This window comes from Nesoenas mayeri, assembly GCF_963082525.1.
Source record: "Nesoenas mayeri genome assembly, chromosome: 19".
Taxonomy (NCBI): domain Eukaryota; kingdom Metazoa; phylum Chordata; class Aves; order Columbiformes; family Columbidae; genus Nesoenas; species Nesoenas mayeri.
Window position 1 is genome coordinate 12,163,923 of NC_137568.1, and position 18,739 is coordinate 12,182,661.

General features: G+C 52.3%; 1 protein-coding gene across 2 annotated transcripts in view; it reads right to left on the reverse strand.

Annotated features, from left to right (window-relative positions):
- Nucleotides 1-18,739, reverse strand: part of RPTOR (regulatory associated protein of MTOR complex 1) — an 86,263-nt gene that overhangs the window by 28,841 nt on the left and 38,683 nt on the right. For both annotated transcript variants that reach the window (XM_080356491.1, XM_080356492.1), the window contains exons 12-21: nucleotides 16,791-16,874; nucleotides 15,353-15,463; nucleotides 14,268-14,342; nucleotides 13,710-13,775; nucleotides 12,950-13,141; nucleotides 12,048-12,188; nucleotides 10,197-10,314; nucleotides 8,981-9,121; nucleotides 8,387-8,545; nucleotides 2,755-2,873 (exon numbers count right to left, since the gene is read on the reverse strand). In XM_080356491.1, the coding sequence (XP_080212617.1) occupies nucleotides 2,755-2,873; nucleotides 8,387-8,545; nucleotides 8,981-9,121; nucleotides 10,197-10,314; nucleotides 12,048-12,188; nucleotides 12,950-13,141; nucleotides 13,710-13,775; nucleotides 14,268-14,342; nucleotides 15,353-15,463; nucleotides 16,791-16,874 (1,206 nt within the window). The remainder of the gene's footprint in view (nucleotides 1-2,754; nucleotides 2,874-8,386; nucleotides 8,546-8,980; nucleotides 9,122-10,196; nucleotides 10,315-12,047; nucleotides 12,189-12,949; nucleotides 13,142-13,709; nucleotides 13,776-14,267; nucleotides 14,343-15,352; nucleotides 15,464-16,790; nucleotides 16,875-18,739) is intronic.

Here is an 18,739-nt window from a genome sequence, read left to right on the forward strand (position 1 = left end):
AAAGTGCTTTCAAAAAGTCTTAAAAGGCCAACATTGCTTACCGGGTCCTTTGTTTTGGGACAGGCAAAAAGCATGTTTTGGACTTTTTAAGAGATGAGGCTGGGAAGGAGAGCTGCACCATTTCGGTCCGCACCATAAATACAAATTACAACACAGCCGCAATCTGCGCCAGACCAGCAACGTCTCATCAGCCCACGAAATAAAACAAACCGGCGTATTTCCCATGCAGGAAGCCTGCACGTCTGTGCAGCCTACTCACCGGCTGCTCGCAAAGACATCACCCTATTTACAGACAGATCTATATTCATGGCTCCGTTAAGAAGCCTGAATAGGCCCGGTCTCATTTGAATGCACACAGTGCCTTGCAAATAACTATTTCCCAAACGCAGACTCATACATGGAACGTTGGCACCGTCACGGCAGCCCAGGGCTGGCCCAGGTCTGACCACGGGGTTCAAACACACGGCTCCGAACGCGCCGCCCCAGCGCCGGCTCTGAGCGCCAGGGCAGCCGAGCAACGCGACTGACACCCCTGCTGCAAACGTGGGCAAGAGCATGCGGAGCGAGGGCACGGAATGCTGAGCTCCCGAAGGCCGGCGGTGACTGCCACCACCCTCCCAACGAGCCCGTGGTTCGTCTGTCCAGGTCTCTCAGTCCAGGAGCCCAACAGGAACAGGCACCGTCGTACAAACCGCAGCAGCTTGTGCACTTGTGTCAATCCAAGAGACCCTCCGATGTCCAAGCTCCAAAATGAAGCCTCATGTTCCCTGAATCTTGTATTAATTAGAACAAAAGGATCAAACTCCAGGATACCAAAGCGCTTTACTTCACCTGAAGCTGTATTTTTGTTTAAGCAAGAAAATGAACTTTTGTTTTTCTTCAATGGTAAAATTCAAATAACAAAATGGAAGCTGTGCTGTTTGCGGGTACTTGGGAGGGCCAAAGGGCCCCCTGGCAGCACCCGGGCTGCTCCTCTCTCACCCAGCAAAGCTTCACCAGCACCGGGAAAGGCCTCAGACACCGTTAGCAGAGATGCAATTGTTACCGATTTGCATTGCTCATCAGACAAGGGCTATAATGCGCCTGAGCCCCCGGCGGCAGAGACACGAGCCCGGGCTGTAGCTCCCGGCAGCACGGCCCAGGAGGGAGCTCTGTCCCTAACGAAACGAACAAAGGGCAGATCGTAACCCAGGGTGTGAAGCCTTCATTCCATTTTGGGGGCTGTTCACAGCAGGGGGTTTGTTTAACACAAACAGCCCGTTTAGAAGCCACCTAAGCCAGGTGCCACTGGCCAAAGCGAAGCCCACGGTACCGCAGCGTGCACGGCACCGAACCCGCTGTACGCGCAGCTGCCCAAGCTACCGCACAAACTGCACTTCTAAATACTTTCCTTATGGATCCTGCGGTCAAGGCAAAGAAGAACCAATAAGCTTTGTTCACTGAAGCATCCTTAGATAAAAATCTTTTAAAATGGGAATGTTTTTCTGACTTTGCAAGCCCGTTTGCAGAGCCATTGCCTCAGCAAGGCCGGGCAGAGCGGGACGCCCGGCCCCTGCGCTTTTGGACTCCGCTCAGCACCACGACATTGGGGTCCAAACTCAGAATCAACACAGAATTTACACCAAACGAGTCACAACGTTCACTCCAGACATCACAACACAACAATCACAATTGCGCCCCTTTTAATCTCATGGTAGGAGGATCGTTCCATTTTGCAAAGAGCCTTCCAAAACAAAAACTGAAACAGTTTCGTGCACGGAGAGCAGCGAGGGAAAGCTTTCACCTTTTCTTTTCACCTCAGTTTGGCGTCTCCAGCCTGACAGCAGTTTGTTGTACAGCTTAATCATCGGGGAAGGCTGACCCCACTGCTCCCGCTGTCACAAGGATTCTCTGTCCCAGCCTCCAATTTGCCACTCACTGACACGGACACTCAACACAGACAGAAGAGTTCAAATAGGTAACCGTTTTCTCAACCGAAAATCGGATTGAAAAGCAAGAGATCTCTAAGGCATTAAGATGGTGGTGCACAATGCTGGCATCTCTTACTGCAACCTGCGCTGAGAAGCCTGAGTGTGAAGATTCAGGATTACTCCCTGGCAATCACCAGTAAGAGAGGCCGTCTGGCATTGCAATGGCTCATGGGCTTGATGCTGAGCAACCAGAAGCGGGGGGGAAGGTGCCCCGCGGCTCCCCGGCAGGGACAGGGGATGCCTGGGGTCCTGGTGCTGGGGCAGGTGAGGGTGCTCCGGCTGCCGGGCGATGCGGCCCCAGCGGTGACGCAGCCGCGGCGCCGGGATGCGATGGGATGAGATGGTGCTGCGGGGCCTGGGTGCCGGGGCTGCATGCTGACTCACATGTACTAGTTCACCTGGGTTGGAGAGCCGTTGTGGCTTCAGTCTGCAGGCCAGTCCCACTTGCATTATCTAAATCGGTTTGCAAACGGATAATTTAATGAAGTATCTTTAAGGTTTCTCCCAGGGACTTCTAAATAAGACCTAAGGTCCAAGGTCTGTGCCTAATTCATATCCTACAACAACCCCAGGCCCTCCCCCATTTCTTTATTTGAGTTCCCATGAGTGTTTATCATTTTGAAACGTTAAAAGCTCCTCCTGCAATAGATCCAGTTTGAATTTGGACCACTTACCAGAGCCCGGCAATGGATCTATCCAGTTCAGTCTACCCATGCTCTGCCCAAGCACGAAGAAATCAACACAGAAAAGCCTCGGGGACACAGGTGACCCCAGAAGGACGTACCTTGTAGGCAATACTGTTGAGAACTTTCATAGCCAGGTCCGAGACATCCGGGTAGGGGTCGGCAGCGAGGTGTAGGAGCACCCTCCAAATTTGGGTATAAACACTGTTGAAACTCACACCTAAAATAAGAAAAAGCAGAAGAAAAGGCAGCCCTGCAGCACATGATGATCCATCAGACGCTCTGATCTTATGTGAGAACACTCATCAGAACTCCAAACGTCGCAATGACACCGAAGGGAACAACAAGAGAAGAGCTCAAACACCCCGTGTGGGCATTGTGTCTCCATGTTGTCTTTGTGAACCCCGCAAGTGCTTGAAAAACGCAAGTGGGACAATGAGAAAGAAATTAAAGGCTGCCTATATAAGTCCAGTCAAGTGCTGGTTTTCTGGGCTCCTGAAGCACCTGATCTGGAAGGGCAGATAACAGTGTCTGTGCAGTTCCTGGGCTAAAACACTATAAAACCAGTTACTAGCTTATATTTTTATGGTTATTTTTATTGCTGTTTTAAGCATTAATACTTAGCTTGAATGGCCAGGACTTTATATTTTCTACAGTTTTACCAAACGTGTAATATTAAAACTGAAGCTTTAGGACCTGCACCGTTGAGAAGCAGCAAGTCCACCTCAGCACTTCCTATTGACATTCGCATCAATTTCTCAATTGCCAGTTTGTTATTTAACGCCTTCCGCTCGGTGTTTCAGCAGAAGGGACGGACAGATCCAAAGCACAAATCAAATGAAAGAGCATTTGCAACAACCGACAAAATTCTGTGAACGGTTTATTGTGCTGCTTTCAGGCCAATCTTTGTTATTTGTTCTCCCAGCGCTCCCCATGTCTAGCGGTCCTGACGCCTCACCTGGAGCTGAGCCGCTCGGGCAAGATCAAGTGGTTGCACCAACAAAAAAAGAAACTAAAATAGGGATTTTGGATGAGTCACAATCAATGGCAAATGACAGATCAAGCTGTTCCTGCATTTCCTTTTGTGCTTCTGGAGGGCCCTGAATCTGAAGGGCTGCATTAGGGGGAAAGGGCTCCCTGGTCACCAAACGCGACACAAATGCGCAGCACTCGGGGTCCTGAGCGTGGGACATGGGGGACTGGGGAGAGAACCGCCCCCGGCGCCGCAGATCCGAGCCCAGGGTTTGCCTGTGGCCACAGCAGGCACAGCCACTGTCCTCTGCAGGACTTCTCATATCCATGTTTACGTCAAGAGAACGTCCACACACAACAGCCAGGCTCTGCCCCCGAGCCGTCCGGGCTGGCGCCACAATGCTGCCCGTCTTCTCCAGGCTTTGCTTCTGCAGTCACCATGTTATGCTGGAAGCTTTTATTCCCAGAGAAAGAGAAAGGAGAGGAGGAAGGAGAAAGAGCAAGAGAGGGAGTGACAAAGTGCTACGAGCTGCGAGAGGAACCGAAGGCGCAGGGTGCTGGGGCAGGCGGGAGCCGCAGCCCGGGCTCCGTCCAACTGCGCTCCTGAGCAGAGCTCACATGGGACCCATGCGGAACTGGAACCACTCCATTGCTTTTGAAGCCCTCGAAAGACAGTAAAAGGAAAGGAAAAGGCAGAGCGAAAGGCCAGCCATCAGTTTCTCCAGTGTCTCTGATAACCACCTCGCTCATGACGCAGCCACGAGAAGAACCCAACAACGCTTTTTATACACCTAAGCTTCATGGAAAAAAAACATCCCAAATTTAAACCAGAAGTGTGCCAGTGCAATCCTCATGCAGCCTTTGAAAAGAACAGAGGGAATCTCTACAAAGGCATCTCGGGCTCCGAGCGGGTCCCTTCTGCATCCCCCAGCGCCGTGTTCCTCGCGGCAGCGGCTCATGGCGGGCGCATCAACGCGCTCCTGGTGGCACCAGAGCCCAAGGCACCGGCACGACGGCGGCAGCACACGTGGCAGGAGGAGCGGCAGCTCCATTTCATGTCACGGAATAAAATGCAAGAACTATCCACGAGATGCAAACAAAGAGCCGAGCAAGGGGGACGGGGTGTTAATCTAAGCAGACAGCTCTGTAATTAGTCAGACTGATTCAAAGCCAGTTAAATGGACCTTGCCGTATAGATTTACGTTTACAAAATGACTCCTCTCCGCTAAGAATGTCAAGAATAAATTGCCTGCCTCTACTGATGGCTTTGATTTTCTTTGCATACGCGCAAGTCCCAGCTCAACGGAGCCGCCGGGACCCGCGGGAAGGGCCGTGCACCCCGGTCACCGACCACAGCAGCGGCAGAACCACGGCGGCTGCAAAAATGCATGCTGGTGTTTTCAGTTATTCTTTGTGTTTTGGCCAGCTCTGACGGGATTCCCTCTGCCCCTGCAACAGTCCCTGCAGGGATGCCCAGCCTGGGGCTCCAGAGGAAGGTTCCGGCCGCTCTCGCTCAGCGGAGCAGCAGAACACGCGCCGGCACTGCCCCACGTCCCGCCCGCGGGGAGAGGCGCACGGAGCACCGCGCTGGAGCAGACACAGCCGCGCCCGGGACGCGGACACCCGCTGCCCATCAGCGCTGCTCCCACCTGCTTTGTCACCGTGTCCCGCAAGCGTCTCCTCTTCTCATGAGTGACACAGAAGGTACTGGCAGAGCCACTGCGATGAAGGAACAGCTGAAACCTCGAGTGCTCTCTGAACCCGACACGACAAACGCAGACAGCAGCCTGTTTGCTCCGGAACAGCGAGCAGGTGTTTATTGCCCAGCCCTGCGGCGCGCAGGCCGGTCTGTGCGCGGGCCGTGCAAAGGGCTCCCGCACGCTCCGAGCCCTGGCGGCCACTCACAGCAAAGCTGGAGCTGCTTCCTGTTCCAACAGAAACCAGAAGCAGCTCACTGGGAGAGTTTGTTCCCTGAGAGCAGGTGCCCTGGCCTGGGGCAGCCCCTGCGCCGAGCTGCCGTTCCCAAAAACCACTCGCATCCCTGTATTTTGCTAGTATTTTGCTAGTATTGTATTGTATTGTGCAAGTTACTATTTATAAATTCTGCTGGTTGATTTGTTACTCCTCATTATGTCTGCGCATTTAAATACACTGCTTAGTGTCCAACACTCAGTCTCACTTGCTGCGGTTCCCTGTCCATCTCGGCTCTCCTCGCTGCAGCAACCCCTGCCGGGTCACTTCAAGGCCGCTCTTAGGACGGATCCTCTGACACGGCAAACAGTTTTCTGCCCGGGCTGTGCTGCTGCAGCCCTGTTCTCCAGCATTTCAGCACTCCAAGATTTTTTTTCCTCCTTCTTTAATCTTTCCTTAACATAATCTCACCACTGATGCTCTCTGTACGACAAAGACTTTAATCATGCCGTTTGGATATGAATAATCAGCCTCAAGGTATGCATCCCCCCATCTTCATTCTTTCCCTTTTCCTACCTTAAAACTAAACTAAACCAAACATTTCCTGGCCACCAAGATGAATGCCGAGTTGTGTGGAAAAAGCGTTTGGGGAGGGCACTGCGTGGGGGCACCGGGAGCTGGCTGGGAAATGGCACAAGGGCTGGAAAGGTTTCCTCCTGTTTGTGGGAAGAAATACGCTGTAGGATGCCGAATGTCAGTGAAGTGGATGGACTGATCCAGAATAATCCCTCTAGCACCATGTTCCTGAAACTGCAGGAGAGGAAGAAAGTCCTGAACATCAGCGCATCAACCCAGGGAATGCAGAGTACAGAACACGCAATTAAACTGCGCTTGCCAATTCCTACTCGTGTTATTACAGACCAGATTTCTGCTTTGTTACAGTCTACCCGTGTGCCCAAAGCAGCTTTTTTACAGCTCTGCCTGTCTCAAATACTTGGCAGCATCGTTCCTGCAGAGCCAAACCACTGTTAATTCTTCTGAAAGAGAGAGCAGAGCAAAACGCTTCTTCGTGAAGACACGTCTGTGACCCGGGCGGACCTCCGGGTGCCTCCCCCTCTCCCGTTTGCAGCCAGATGTGGGTGCACAGCAGGACTTGAAGGAAAGGGGTTAATGCAAGCGGCCGCGTGGCGCTGGGCTGCCGGCGTGCTGAAACCTTTCCTTGGGGAGCCGCAGAGAGCAGGCTGCAGGATGCAATCCTTCAGCAGGAATGAGAAAAGCCCGGCTTTGAGCAGGCAAACGCTGGAGGTAATGGGATTCTGTGTGAGTTATGAATTTTAAACACTTCTATAAGCTCTGTGGTTTCCAGCTGGATATGAGCTCTTCCGACTGAATAGGAATGAGGGCGGCTCTGGAGAACTGCTCGTTTTGTTTTGCAGGTCTCCCTTGGTTCACCTGTGTGGTGAAGCTCTGGTGGGACACACAGCAGCCACCACACACGCAGCGCTGGGCACCAGGGAAACGAGGGGAACTCGAGTTCTAGCTCAAAATGGAGAGAGACTTCCTAACGTTCCTGGCATGCTTTACAAGAGCCAATTTCATTATCTACAATCCAAAGCAAATGAACTGATAAAGTTTCTAATGAAGATGCGGTTTTAAACTGCCACAGGGGCTCAGGACGTTGCAGCCCAGGAAAGCCCAGTCGCCATCAGCTCTTCCACCAAACACAGAGCAGAGCGCAACGCTTGCTCAGCCAGGACAGGCCTGTCACCCCGGGGGACTGTCACACCGCTCTTTTTGCACTGATTTTCGGAGGCTAGAAACATGCAGGTACATTCAGTGATCACAAAGACAATCCAGAGCCTTCCTGCAGCATTTCTGTGCCATTTCTTCCTGCCTCCCCTGCAAGGAGCCGTGTCCCTCTGCCTGTCGCCTGTGCCACCGCCCCAAATGGCCTCTACTGTTTGAAAAACTGCTGCTAATTCAAAGCAATGCTATTGCAGCAATTGGATGTGACTGAGAAAACTACTTGAGAAACAACTGAGTTGAACCAGCTCAGTATAAACATTCCAGTTTCGCTCTATAAAAGAAATGCAAATAATCCATTACACACAAATGAGCCATGTGCTGCATAAATACAAGTTAAACTGCCTCTCCTCCTGGGCTCCAGCACTTCGCCCTGCAGCGTTCTGGGCATCACCCAGACAGTCAGGCAGGGAACGGGAGTGTGGGAGGTGTCAGAGTCCGTGCTGCTCCTGCCGCTTTGGGGAGACACCGGCGCGGGGGCTGGAGGCGGCGGGATCAGCCCTGGCACTCCCTGCGCAGGAGCACAGTTCTGTGAAACACTCGGCCTTTTTGCTTTGAAGACACAGCTTGGGATTTCTTATGTCCTATTTTAACAATGTACATATAAACCTGTGTAAGAAATGAGCTAGGGGAGGCTTGCTTGGCTGAGTAACGCTATGAAGTGGTTGTGCTGTACAGAAACACAAGCACATGAGAAACAAGCAGGGGAAGGCGCTGGCGCGGGGTGAGTCCTCGCTGCCATCCTCCAGCCAACAGAACTGCAGTGGATGTGAAGCTCCTGCATACGCTACGTTTTTGTGCTCACATTCCTACGGGACTGCTGCCCCTTGTAGTGAAGCGTCCAGCTCTCCTCCAGCCCCCAGCAGAGCAGGAGGGACTGTGCTCCGCACGGAGCCCAACCAAGTGCCCGAGCCGCATTTCCAGCGGGACGGGCAGTTTGGCTGCAGCGAGATGTAGCAGGAGCTAAGATCCAGACTTCCCACAAAAGCTGGTGCACGCGTGTGAGAAAGGGGACAGCGAAGGCAGGGTAAGAGAGTCTTTGCTCACCTATCAGTGAGTTCAGAGAAGAGTACGAGCTGACTCGCCTCATCTTGTCAATGGTCTCGAAGGACAGGATGTACTCCTCGTTCTCGGGGCTGCCCAGGGTGCTGCTGGCACTGCTGCTCGTGCTGAGATTCCCCGGAGAAAACGCCACGGAGCTGCCAGCTGCCAAAGGAAAAGGGGCAGGCGCTCAAACAACAGCTGGAGAGAGAACAGTTTTCACCCAGGCACAGCAGCCCTTTCCTGAACCCTGCAACGCTCCGTGAAGGTGCAGGCAAACCCACAACGTCCCCTTCTAAACACCGAATGTTTAAATACAGCGTTAAGTGTCAAGAGGTCAGAAATGATCCAGTTAAAAATCTGTGTATGTCAGGAAGTTGGAAGGCACCTTTTTGGTCCCCAAACACTCAGAAAAATCAATAGTAACAGCCAGAAAATGGAAACTAATTATGAGGCGCTTCTCATGTAAGCACTTGGAGCTGGCACCTGGACAAGCGGGGCTGAAGTGGTGGTTTCAGCTCCCAGTGTCCAGCACGTAGCATTTCCCAGCCTGCAAGAGGTGGGAAAAGAGAAATCAAAGAATTGTGCAGTCTCTCTTACATTCCTCGTTCAGGCTGAGGTTCTGCAGGGACTTGTTGAGGTTCCTGGCTGTGGTGACCGCGCGGATGTTCCCGTAGGAGCTGACGGAGCGCAGCCGCGGTGTGCATGGACCATCTCGCACCGGTGTCAAACTGCCACCCTCTGTGGACACACAGTTTAGCAATTAGAGATGTAATCAAAGCGATCAGGGCCTTCTGGTTATTTCCCAGCAAATCTCTAACTAAAATACTGCCAACATGACCAGAATTCAGTCATTGCCCCTTAGGCTAAACCAGAATGAGGTCTGACACAAGACCCCCTGTGCCCATCACCAGCGAGGACAGGGCCATGTCCCATGTCCATGGCTTCACAACAGCTGCTTCACTTCACCGCAGAGGTGGCTGCGTTATGGTGGTGAGGCCAATGCATCCAGTGCATCCTACTTACAACTACTTCAGGACTCTTTTGGATAAAGCACTATATAAACTGCAGGTAATATTTATTTCCTGCAGCACAAAGGACAAATGCAGAGAAACTTGTTTTCCAATATGATTTAGTTATTCAGACAATAGAGGGATGAAACCACTCATTGCAGAGACAGCACATGCTGTTGTCTCCACGTTTCCATTGCAACAGTCCCATTATCCTTCAAGGTTTCCAAAGTACTTAACATCTAAAGAAAACATGAGGTTAGCAACAATTTCACCAGGACTTCTCATTCCTCACATAGAGCAACAGACACAACAAAAGGGATGGGACCGCTACACGGACCATCGGGTTCTCCACTGCTGCTCGTCCGGTGCTACCGGGCAGCAGAGCGAGGCTGGTTCAGCGCTGCGCACTGAGGCCCCGCAGCAGGTAACGCAGCACTGAAGCTTCGGGTATCATTTTAGGGGAAAAACAAAGGCTGGTAAGCCTGTGTACTGCGCGATGAACGTACTGCAGTGTGGATCTGATGGGAATCCCTTGGATTTGGCAGGGTGACCAGTCTCTACAGCTTGCCGGGGAGTTACGGCTGTTCCAGGCCGGGGCTCGGCAGGACACGTTTCTCCAGTGCAATATATTATAGTGCTGAACAGGCATTAGAGCTCCACACGTCACCCGGCCTTGTAGCCACGGTGCTGTTTGATAAATCACCACCGGCAAGAATTTCATTGTGTTGGGCCAACTCCTCAAGCACAAGTTCCAAGCGCTTTCAGGCCATACATCTCCTGCCCACGCAGACACGATCACCCACCTGTGGCAGCTGGGGAAGGGAGCGGGTAATTCTTCTCTTCTTCCATGAACTGCAAGGCGACGGTGCAGAAATTGCTCTCGTACTGAACCACCAGGTGACTCAGAGCCACCACCAGCTCCTGCGGAAACAGCACAAGAAACAGCATTTCATGGTCAGAAACAAGAGATCAAAGGGAAACACAGGACAACAGGGTCATTATTGTTATATGACTGGGTGGCCAACCAGACCAATCATTTTTCCTTCACTTCTCCGGGGTGAACTGCAGAAAGCCTGAGCAGTCTGCTTCAAATCTAACTCTTCACAAGTCCCCATCCCTGCCCCGGCTGCCACCGCTCTGCCCAGTATTGCCAAACCGGCGCAGTGTGGCAGACGGTACCGAATCAGCGAGCAGCCCCGGCTCCCTCGGCTCTGCCACGCTGCTCACGGACGCACGTGGCCAAAGCTCTTGTCCTGCAGCTGCTCCGAGCTGACAGGGACGGAAACCAACAAGAGGCCCCTGGGGACACGGCTCAGCTCTGCCACGGACACCCCCGCTGCCTGGGTCCTGCGCTGAACCGCGCGCTCCGCTCCTGAGAACGGAGCCGCCCACCCGCAAGGGACCAGCGCTCCGTCCGCCCTCGCAGCTGCAGCCGGGAGCCCCGGTCACCGGGGAGGGCTGGGGAGTGCGGGGAAGGTGAAGCTGAATCAGCAGGGTGGGGTGGGGAGGGGAAACTCGGCCCCTCTGTTCGGTTCCACTTGCTGGAGCTCTTGGAACCAGCAAACGGGAGAGGGGGAGCGCTGGCTCCGGCTGCTGCGCTCTGTTCAGGAGGCTGATCTCCAAAAGAGACATTTATGAATCTCAAAGAGCTTATAGCATGACACGCGTTTCTCTCCTGAATTAAACTGATGAAATGCTGGAGCGAGACAACAAGAATTAATCCTCACAATGCTGGTGACAACTGCCACGGTATTGATGTTCGAGCTGAGTAAACACAGGCATTAGGACACCTAAGTCCACCCACCAAGAACAATCCAGAATGTCAAAAAGTATTCAATGTACCACCGATGTACAATGGCACACCAGAAACTGTAATTCTCCAAAACCTGAAGAATTACTTTGCCTGTCATCCATCCTTGTGGTTTCTAAAAGCAGCAGAGCTCTCGTGGTCCCTGCACAGCACTCACTCCCGCTCCCCCAGGACTGCCACACTCCGCATCTCCGGCAGCACGCTGCTACCGCATTTAAAACTGAGATCCTGTCATGTCAAATTCTGCAGTCAGAACAGTAAACAACATCATCAGTGCAAGAGCAGCCCAGCAAGAACTCTCGCTGGTTTGTGCACCCAAAGAGGACTCCAGTGTAATTGCTGCCCTTCCTTATCCTGCCTTTACACTCTCTTTAAATTAAAAAAAACAACAAACCAACAACAAAAAACCCACTCCAGGGTATAAAAGTTCCCACAAAATCCTGAGATTGTTACTCCTATTTCAGACATTTGCTTAGTGGAATATACAAGCTAAATCAGAGGTCCAGTGTTAAACAGCTGGAACATTTGGATCTGAACAACAATCTTGCCAACACCTGGACGCGATGACATGCTACACTGTGCAATTCCTGTCAACAGGCTCCTTGTATTGCAGAGTAAATGAAATGTTGTAACACGTGTATTGAAACAGCACAAGTGGCTAAAGCGGCATCCCGAGCTCAGCCCCGGCCGGTGCCATTTGTGCCGCTGTCCCCACAGGTGCACGGTGCCCCCCAGCAGGATCTGGGGCTGCGAGACTCCGCCGTGGAGCAGCTGCTTGTGGATGAGCGGAGTTCTCCGCAAGGTCTGTTAGAACAGAGCTCGCCAGCGCGGTCCCCGGCCGTACCTTCCGCACCATGGGGCTCCCGTCGTTGATGAGCTGCGCCAGCATCATGGCCACGTTGTGGTCGATGGTGGTGGAGTGGTCGGTCCGCTCAGCTGAGTTGCCCACAAACGTTCCCAGAGCAAAGACGGCAGCACAGCGAACCTGCGAGACACAAACAGCCTTTATTATTTTCCTCTCATTTCCAGCCCCAAGTTTGCCAGTGGGATTGTTTTATTGCCCACAAATGGCACATCTGGAGGCCTGGATTAGTGTGTGAGGTAAACAGTGAGGGCTAAATGAAAGCCCATGGAGAGTAAAAACCAAAACAGATTCAGCAAGGCACTGACTTCTAAGTATGCACATAGACAGGAGTATATTTAATTTCCTAGAATACTTGGTGATCTTCCCACGGGTGATTTTTCCAGCTGATGTTGCCCACAATATTAATGAAGAGGAATAAGGTAGGCAGGGCGTTCCTGCGGGGCTGTGAAGCTCCGTAACCAGCGCGCTGCACCACTGTCCTCAGCCACGCGCTCATGGATCGGGGGAGACAGCAGCTCCAACCGGGGTGAGCTCCGCCAGATCCCAAGAACAGAGGGATCTGCCCAGGTGATCTGACACAAGTACCGGGAGGGGAACAGTTTTCACCCTTGGACAAAAAGACGACAGGTTTTTTTGCAACACGCAGTGAGTTTCGGGGCCACATTTTTAACAAGCTTCTGCCATGTCAGCAAGCAAAACCCACAGTTTCCTAACTCCAGTGCCACAATTCCAGGGCTCCCAGGCTGTCCCAGCTCAGCCTGTGTTTGAACCAGACACAGCTGTAAAGCTCCTGAAGGCCCTGGCTTTGTGAGGGTTTCTGCAGCCCTCTGCCAGAAACCTGACCATTCAACTGGCGTTCACCTCAGACGCTGGGGTTTTACCTCTGGGATGGGATCCGAGAGGAGGCTGTAGAGCTTCTCGTGAGCGCTGTCCCTCACCCCGCACCACCTGGCTGAGTCAAAGTTCTGCCAAATCCGCCCCAAGCAAATGGCCACCCACTGACGCAGGAGAGGATGCGGATCGTTCAGCTGCTCCAGGCAAATGGCAATCAGGTTTCCTTGAAGGCAGGCTTCCTAAAACACAAATCAATGCCATTTAATTTGGATGACAGCTTCCCAGCTCATCATCGAAAGAGAAGATTATTTCTGAAATAGACAGGAAATCAAGAGAAAATAATTATTCAGTGGTTATATACTGACTTTGGTACAAAATACCATTTGGAAGCAGCATGAAGGGAAGGTCAACTACACGCTGCCACAGCTAGTTAAATAGCTGAGTATTGGAAAAGGTTCCTGTGAGGTAAAAAGCCTGGGTTTGTTCATTGGCAATACATGCTGTCAGAGCCCCAAGGTTCATGGCTCGTTCCATAAGCCCTTCCCAAGAAGCCGATCGCAGCCGTGCAGTCTCCAGGCCAGCCCTGGGCAGCGGTTCCTCCCGCCCGTCAGTGCTGCCCAGGGCGGCTGCGCACGTCTGGCCCACCTCCAGCTCCATTCTGCTATAATCCGCACAGAAATAACGCACAGCAATCCTCTGCTTCAGTCTTCCAGTGCAGGGCTGTGCTTAACACGAGCCAGGGCGCCCCCAGCACAGCGACCGCACGACGCAGAGAGGCTGGAGAGAAGAAAAGGTGTTGGGACTCACCTGTCCAGTGTTGTAGTTGTTAACAATTACAGCCAGGATGAAAGCCGTCATTGTCCTGTGTTCGGCCTTAAAACAAGACACAACTAATTATTATCTAGAACACAGGTCAGAGAACAGCTATATCTCATGCTTTCTGAAACATGAGATTATTCAAAGTTCAGTTTGTATCACATTAAATGAACAAGAGAGGGAAAAGAAGGGCAGAATTTTCTCGTCATCCAGCTCTGTTGCTGGTTCACCTGAGACACGCCACAGGCTGTGACGATCCTGCAGCCCAGCTCTGGCGCTGTGCTGCGGGAGGGACACGAGCCCCTGGGCTGCAGAGGGGACTCTGCCCCGGCCCCCTCCCATCGCCCCCACCCAGCAACCTGCGCTTCCCTGGCTCTGAACAAGCCTGCAAACCCACGTGCGGTCTGGCTGCCCCGTGACCCAGCTCACAGCGGGGAGCGCTGGGGCGACAGCTGGACCTGGGACGGTCCCGTTAGCACCAACTGCATCTCAACCAAGACACGCTGAGCAAACGCTACAAGAGCCTGAATAAAGATGACTTGTCCTTACCGGCATATAGGGATCTGCCAAAACGGAGAGGAAATACTTGTGACCATTGTCCTTCACAAGATCAGCCTGGCATGACTGGCAAACGAGACAGAGACAGATTAAACCCAATGAGCACAATAACACAAAGCCCGAAGCAGCGTGGCAGCCCCGCGGAGCAGGGGGAGCAGGACAGGGCTCCCGGCGGCACAGCCACCGCGGGAGGACCCGTCACCGCCCCAGCGCAGCCGGGGCTGAGGCGCCAGCCAGAAATGCACCCGAATAGCCTCTGCCAGAGCCGCTCCAAGATGAATAGTTTTCATTTTCTTTGCTTTCCAAAATCCTCTTAGGATATTAATGAAAATATATTTATAAAACTAAACCTGACAATGCTAGATCAACAGTGAAGAAAAATTCCAACAAATCCAGTATTATTTTTCATACCGAAATGGAAGAGATATAACAAAAATGAACCCTCAAATCGGCAAGAACCAACTTCTACAAGCAGCTCACACCATTTTGTATCAGCTTATAATCATGTCTGCAATTAACTGTGTGCACTACTCCTAATAATTTCATGTTTCTCAACTAATTGCACCCACAAAACACCGAGTCATATATATGACTATATATGTTTATCTACAACTACTTATTCGCTTAATTATTTATTGAAAAACCTACAAACTAGAGCTCTGGTTTAAAAATCAGGCCTTTGTTTTTAAAACTTATCCCAAAAGGTGCCCAAATGTTGTAGAGAAGACCAGAATCATGGACCCACAAGGGGAGCAACTTCTCTTCTGGGGGTTCAACACTCCCATCGCAACAATCAATGCATGGGCACGTGCGCTAGACCTGGCGCAGGACCTGTGAGTTCAGGTCACCAAAAATGACTTTTGCTTGATTTCTAGAAAAATTCCACATCTGGAGAGTCCCCAGAGCCCGTTCTGAGAACCGACAGTGCTGGTCCTGAACAGACAATACAGCATCTTTTTGAAGTACCTCAGGAGAAGGTCTCAGCTCTAAAGCAACTGGATAAAGCAAACGGGTGGGGAAAAAAAAAGGCAGCTTGTTGAAAACCCAAAGAAACAGCCAAGCTGATGAGTACTCACGCTGTCCACCGCCAGAATTTTGGCCCAGATGAAGACAAGGAGCGGCCTCAGCTCGCGAGCTGAACTCTGAAGCAGCTTCAGCACGTAGGGGAAGATGCCGACGGAGAGCGCCTAGGGGGGAAGAGCAACCTGCTGAGCTGGGGACCCGCGCAGCACAGCCACCATGCACAACAAACCGGGCAGAAAACAGCTCCATACATCAGTGAAGAGGGGATCTCTGTGCATTTGTCTATTGCTCATTTTAATCTTGGATGTCACCAGATATTTTCAGACTCATTTGGTCCACGGAGACTCAGAGTTAATCTGGCAGAAGTTGCTGCTCGTCACAGCCTGTGCTATTTTACGCTTCATGATCCGCTGCGCTCTCCTCAGACGGGGCCATTTGCTCTCACAGGTAAACATATTGCAAAAGCTCAATAATTACAGCCCTCCCCCTGGAAATTAAACGGGCCTCTCACCTGACAGCGGCTTTTCCCCAAGGCTTTCTGTGGGGTCCCACTGCGCCCGCAGCGGGGCAGGCGACACGGGAACCTTGGAGAGGCCCGCCGTGATTGCAGGTTCCTTCCCAAAGCACAGCAGAAAGGACACGGACCGGGGGACATACAGGTGACAGCACCCCAGGACCTGGGAGCAGCCCAGCGTCCCCGTGACACGGCCAAGGGGTTTCTACAGCACGACCCAGCCAGCACCGGGGCCGCGGCGGCCGAGCTGCTGCTGCGCTGCGACCCCACAGAAGGGGCTCGGAATCCCCTGTAACGCACACGTTGCTCCTCCCAGCGGGGCCACAGGGCCCTGGTGCTGTGCGGGAGAGACTTGGCTGAGGTGGAGAAGGAACGTAACGAAAACCACTAAGAAGTCCCATCGCAGAGCTATTCCACGGCCAGCTGGGGGTTCATCTTCACCACCTTTATCAACAAACAGCTCCATGTATGAGAGCGGTTTAAAGCACTCCTCTGTTTAATTGGTATTTACCATCCGCGCTGTGCTAGCACTGTCTGAAATGCAGAAGGCAGCTGCTGCCTTCTCAGAAGAGCTTATAAAATCTAGAGAGCAAATAGATGAAGAGAAGATGGTGCAGCCAGTAATCTGAAAGAGCAGAGGACAAATATGTGTGCTATTTTTCTGCTATTTATCTTATATGACAAACCTTGGTATCTGTCCCAGATATTTCCTCTGGTTTTGTCTCTTACTGTATTTTACACTATTCTCAAGGAACTCCTCTTTGCTGTAATGCAAACAAACAGCTATTTGGCCTTTTTGATTAATACAAATAACTTTTCTTTTAGGGACGCTTGCTCCATTTCACACACATGAACACACAAAATGCTGGTCGTTTGTCAAATCTGTGGAACATCGTCCTGCCATAAATCACCATTTGTATTTATCGCCCATAGTGAGAGCAATGGCACTTTTCCAAGACGATAAGCAGCCAACGCACCAAGCTCACCGCCCAGGGCCCCAGGTCCAGAAACCTCCCCAGCAGATCCAGAGCTCGCAGCCGATGGACCTGGCTCAGCAGCACCTGTGGAGGAGAGAGCAGCGCTTAGTCCTACACAAGCCCAAATCCCTGCACCCGCAGAGCAAACGTGAGAGCACTCAGCGTTGGTACGTGACTTTGAGCAAACCGGCGGTCCGAACAATAAAGCAGGAAAACAAACGCTGACTGCTGAAAACCTTCAGCCCATGAACAGCGCCCCGGGGGTTCTGCCCTCCCGGAGCGCACGCGTTCCCCTCGGAACACGGCCATACCCGTCCCGGCATCGCTGCCCTTGTCCTCGCTGCCGCTCCTGTGCAGCGCGGCTCTGCCCCATGGATCCACCGCACACATCTCCGCGGATCCACCGCACACATCTCCGCGGATCCACCGCACACATCTCCGCGGATCCATAGCACACATCCCCACGGATCCATCGCACACATCCCCGCGGATCCACCGCACACATCCCCGCAGATCCATCGCACACATCCCCGCAGATCCATCGCACACATCCCCACGGATCCACCGCACACATCCCCGCGGCACCGGCTGCCCGCCCCAGCGCAGCAGGAACGTGATGGGGGCGGCAGGAGTGACTCGCGGGGAGGAAAAGGCCCAGCCTCTCGTTCCTCAAAACAGCTCAGAAGCACAAAAAGAGGCTTTGCTTTCCTTGGCAAATCGATGTAAGAGACTTAAGAGGGAAGCAAAAGGTCACATTAGTCGTTAATAAAAATCTCATTAAAACAGAGTCTGACAACGATAATGAGGTGGTAGTTTACTGGCTTATACCTACCCTGGTGTGAAATATTAACAGACAGACTTTCAGTTCTTAATCTCCTTAACAGATGTAAGATATTGGAATGCGACGTTTAATCCTCACTTTAAATTGAGTAACATCCCTCAGCCTGGGTCTGCAGGAAGGAGACTCGTTGATTTAGCTCTGCAATTCCATCCCCTCCTCAGTGTTCTTCTACACTGCATATTCAAATTAAATTATTTTTCATGTTTAATATTGAAGAATAACTAAATTACTTGGCTCGTGTCTCATACGATGGACAACGGATCCTAAACACTAAGGCTGTGCAGAGAAAGTCCAGCAGACAAAGACAGGAGCACGTGTGAACTCCTCTAATCGCTTCACCCCGAACACCAGAGCTCAGAGCTCAGGAGACGTCACAAGAGAAAGGATTTTGGTCATCCTGCCCCAGTTGGCACCAGCCTGTGCCAGAAACCGACTCCAGAACTTGGCACGATGAGCAATGTGCTTCAGAGACCCCCAGCGCGGGAACACCGGGGGCAGCTGTTGGGGATCAGAGCAGAGAGAGAAAGCGGGGAGGGGACAGCGCGGGGCGGCTGCACACACGGCACAGGGCACAGCGCCAGTACCCCCGGCCGCAGGGGAACACGGCTACAGCCACACAGCCCGTTGGAGCTGGGAGAAATGCATGTAACCGAAAAGGATTTCCAGGTAAAGATGTAAATCCACATCTCAACACGGCTAGCATCCCACAAGGACCTTTAACCAAATCGTATCTTACTTTAAAAGCTCCGTTCACTATTTTCAAAACCAAAAAAGGCTGTCAAGTCTCTCTCAGCTTTTCTATTCCCACTTCCAAACCGCTTTGCACAATAACCTGAGGCCAAAACTGACATGAACTCTAGAGACTTGGATGAGGGTGTAGGGGGTCTCCGCACAATTTAGGAACTTGGAGTGAACGGCTGGCACTGCAGCCCTGTGCGGGGCACACGCGGCACCGCGCCGCCCAGCGGGCTCCCGGCAGCCAGGGAGATACCACTGCCACGCAGGCAAGAGAGATGAGCCGGGACACCAGAGGAGAATATAGGAGTAACAGCCCATGTCTCAGCAGGAACTGCCTGAGAACTGGAGCCAGGGGACGGCAGCAGGATGT